Source organism: Cariama cristata, unplaced genomic scaffold (assembly GCF_000690535.1).
Source record: "Cariama cristata isolate BGI_N322 unplaced genomic scaffold, ASM69053v1 scaffold27787, whole genome shotgun sequence".
NCBI classification, from domain to species: domain Eukaryota; kingdom Metazoa; phylum Chordata; class Aves; order Cariamiformes; family Cariamidae; genus Cariama; species Cariama cristata.
The window spans coordinates 8993-12197 of record NW_009625365.1 but is presented as its reverse complement, the minus strand read 5'-3'; the positions used below and the strand labels follow the sequence as shown (position 1 = coordinate 12197).

Below are 3205 nucleotides of genomic sequence, written 5' to 3'. Positions count from 1 at the left end.
TGCAGGGACCCCCCGGGACCCCTCTGTGCCCCCTCAAATCCCAGTCAGGGAAGAACCTCCCCCCCTTCCTATCCAGGTGCGTTGTTGTCATCCTGAATCCCCGGGAGAATACGCAGAGACACCTCCTGAACACCTCCAGGTATCCCCAAATACCTCTAGGTACCCCCCAAACACTTCCAGCAACCCCCAGGTACCCCCCAAACACCCCCAGGTACATCCCAAACATAGGCTATGCCATACGTTGGGTTTCAGGAGTGTCACTTGTGCAGCTTTCAGTACTTTTTCCTCTCTTCTCCTCCCAAGAAAACCTCAGTTTTCCCTCTGGAGCAGCCCAGTTGTTAAAGAAAACTCAATTATTTTCCAGGAAAACCTTGAGCGCGTTGGCCTTTTCCCCTGATGGGAAACTCATCATCACCGGAGAGGTGGGTGCCACTTATTTGTAGTCACCTACACCCCAATTTTGGCTGTCCTGGTGCCGGCTGGATGGAATAGCCAGGATTATTCCTCCCCTGCTTTTTTTGGGTTTTCAACCCAATTTGGGATCATGCTGGGAGGGTAGGAACACCCTTTAGGGTTAAAGGATGCACCGGGCAGCTGTGGAGGGCTGGCGAGAAGGGGAAAGCCACTGCCACGCCACTATTTTCCCCCGGCAGAACGGGCACCAACCGGCCGTCCGCGTGTGGGATGTGGAGGAGCAGGCACAGGTCTCAGCGTTGCATGGTCACAACCACGGTGTGGCTTGCGTTGCCTTCTCCCCCAGCGCCAAGTACCTGGTGTCAGTGGGATACCCACATGACATGGTGGTCAACGTTTGGGACTGGAAGGTGAGCGGCAGACAAACCGAGCTGGCTTAAAGCAGCTTGAAATTCCCCAAATTGGGGTGAAAACAGCCCATTTCTATCTTTTCTCCTGGTCACTTGTGGCTCTGGACTTTTTCAGGGGTAACACTTATTGTGCATGACCTGACTGTTTCTCTTTCTGAGCAGAAAGATTCCCTGGTCGCATCAAACAAGGTGTCCTGCAAAGTGATGGCCGTGTCCTTCTCCGAGGACAACTACTTCGTCACCGCAGGGCACCGCCACATCAAGTTCTGGTTCCTGGACTCGTCGAGGGAGCTGAAGGTGAGGGGTTGCCCTTTGCCGATGCCATCCCATGGGGCGTGGGTGGCCGATGAAGCTGAATTGGGGCTGGATGCTGCTTAAATCCTTGTCACCGAAGACGATGTGACATGGGAGTGGATGGTTTCTGTAGAGAGAACCAAAGAAATGCCAGGGTTTTCCCCCAAAAATTCATGCTGTGTCATACCTGGACATTGCTTTGCTCCAGTTGGCCAGTGCTGGACCTCGAAGCTGCAGGTGCTTCGGCTCAGCCCAGAGCCGGGGATGCTCCGGTCGGCAAGAGCCTGTGGGTGCACGGCAGCTCTGCCAGGGAGCGCATGTGGGCCCAGGGACACTGCCGACATCCAGTGCTATGCCTGCTCCAGAGGGCTGGGAGCCATTTCCTTCGTTAACGCTCATTAATGCCAGGTTGGTGGTGCTACAGGTCAACAAGACGGTGCCACTGGTGGGACGCTCGGGGCTGCTGGGAGAGCTTCACGACAACACCTTCTGTGGCGTGGCCTGTGGCCGAGGGCAGATGTCGGGCAGCACCTTCTGCATCTCCTCTTCGGGGCTGCTCTGCCAGTTCAACGAGAAGCGGATGCTGGAGAAATGGATTGTTCTAAAGGTGGGTGGGGGGATTTGCTGGACCCCTCTGGGTGAAGCCCACCAGCACGGACCTTACCCACTCCGGCTGCAGGTGCCACTGGCAAACTGCCTCTGCCTCAGCGAGGAACTGATATTTTGTGGCTGCGCCGACGGCACTGTGAGGATTTTCCAGGCTCGCGACATGCGCTACCTGAGTGACCTCCCCAAACCTCATCCCTTGGGCGTGGATGTCACCCAAAGCCCCCCACCAAGGTACTGCACAGCCAAGGGGATGGCAGGGACCACCCCCGCCCATCCCCCTTCTGAACCGCCCAGTGCGGCTTCCAGGACTGAACCGTGGGGTTTCAGACCCCAAACCTCTCATTGCTCTGCCTGTGAGCTCGTCTTGATGGAGGCCTGAGCTGAGACAGGTTTGAATTGAGGCCAAATTTTATGTGCAGTGAAGGACAGCGAGGCTGGGAGGGTGGTGTCAGGCTTACGGGGAGCTTTGTTTTGCCCTTCGTTTCGGTGCTGCATGTTAGGATATGGATGGCATTTCATTTGGAAATCAAATCTGCCTCTGGCAGAGCGCTCGGTGGGCTCTGGAGGGGTCGGTCCTGCAAAACTCTGCACCCTTGCAATGCGCCCCGAGACTCTGTCTCCCTCTTCCTGAAGGCGGCCAGACTTGGTCTACCCCGACACCATCGCCTTGGCCTACGATGCCTGCAACCACTGGCTGTCGTGCGTCTACAAGGACCACAGCCTCTACGTCTGGGATGTCGGGGACCTGTGGAACGTCAGGAAGGTGTGGTCGGATCTTTTCCACAGCTCCTTCGTCTGGAGCGTTGAGGTGAGGGCAAGCAGGTCCCACAGGGATGATTTGAGGCACCTGCAGCCCCACTTTCCTTCGCCCACCTCAACGCATAACCCCCCTGGGTGCAGGTGTACCCTGAATTCGAGGAGCGGAGATCCTGTCTGCCTCCCAGCTCCTTCCTGACCTGCTCCTCCGACAACACCATCCGCGCCTGGACCCTGGAAAGCGGCTCCGTGCGTCTCGTCCAGGGCAGCGCCTACAGCACGGTACAATGGAGAGGGCTGCATCCCACCTCCCTGCTCAAGGCAGCCCCCCAAAACTGGCTCAACCAGCTCCCTGTGCTCTCATCTTGCGGGATTTGCCTCTAGAAAATGAGGTTGCTGGAGGTTTCGGGGTGATTCCCGTCGGCTTCTTTCTGTTCTGGGTACAGAGCTGCTGCCTGAGCAGGAGAGGAGCCACAATTTTTAGTAGGTTTTGGTGATTATAGCGAGCCTGGAAACGGCTTTCTGTTCTCCTGCACTCACTATTTCTGTCTGAACAACCAAAGTATGCAGCTGTGCTTCTTAAATCCTGGTGTTTCCTGAGCGGGAAGTATGGAAAAATAAAGTGGGGATGTTGGAAGCAGTTGGGTGACATGGGTGGGCTCCTCTCCTCCCCAAAGAGCCACCTGTGCTCTGCCAGGGGCCTGACTGTTCCCTCTCCTCCC

At 56.7% G+C, this 3205-nt stretch overlaps 1 protein-coding gene across 1 annotated transcript in view; it reads left to right on the top strand.

Moving 5' to 3' along the window:
* Positions 1-44: 44 nt before the first annotated feature.
* WDR62 (WD repeat domain 62) overlaps positions 45-3205 on the top strand; it is a gene marked incomplete at its 5' end in the record, with an annotated part of 9474 nt that continues 6313 nt past the window's right edge. Inside the window, 9 exons of the mRNA XM_009703599.1 lie at positions 45-139; positions 365-422; positions 654-824; positions 987-1121; positions 1543-1725; positions 1798-1958; positions 2361-2535; positions 2628-2732; positions 3181-3205. The exon at positions 3181-3205 is cut by the window's right edge and continues 178 nt beyond it. Coding sequence (XP_009701901.1) covers positions 45-139; positions 365-422; positions 654-824; positions 987-1121; positions 1543-1725; positions 1798-1958; positions 2361-2535; positions 2628-2732; positions 3181-3205 — 1108 coding nt within the window. The remainder of the gene's footprint in view (positions 140-364; positions 423-653; positions 825-986; positions 1122-1542; positions 1726-1797; positions 1959-2360; positions 2536-2627; positions 2733-3180) is intronic.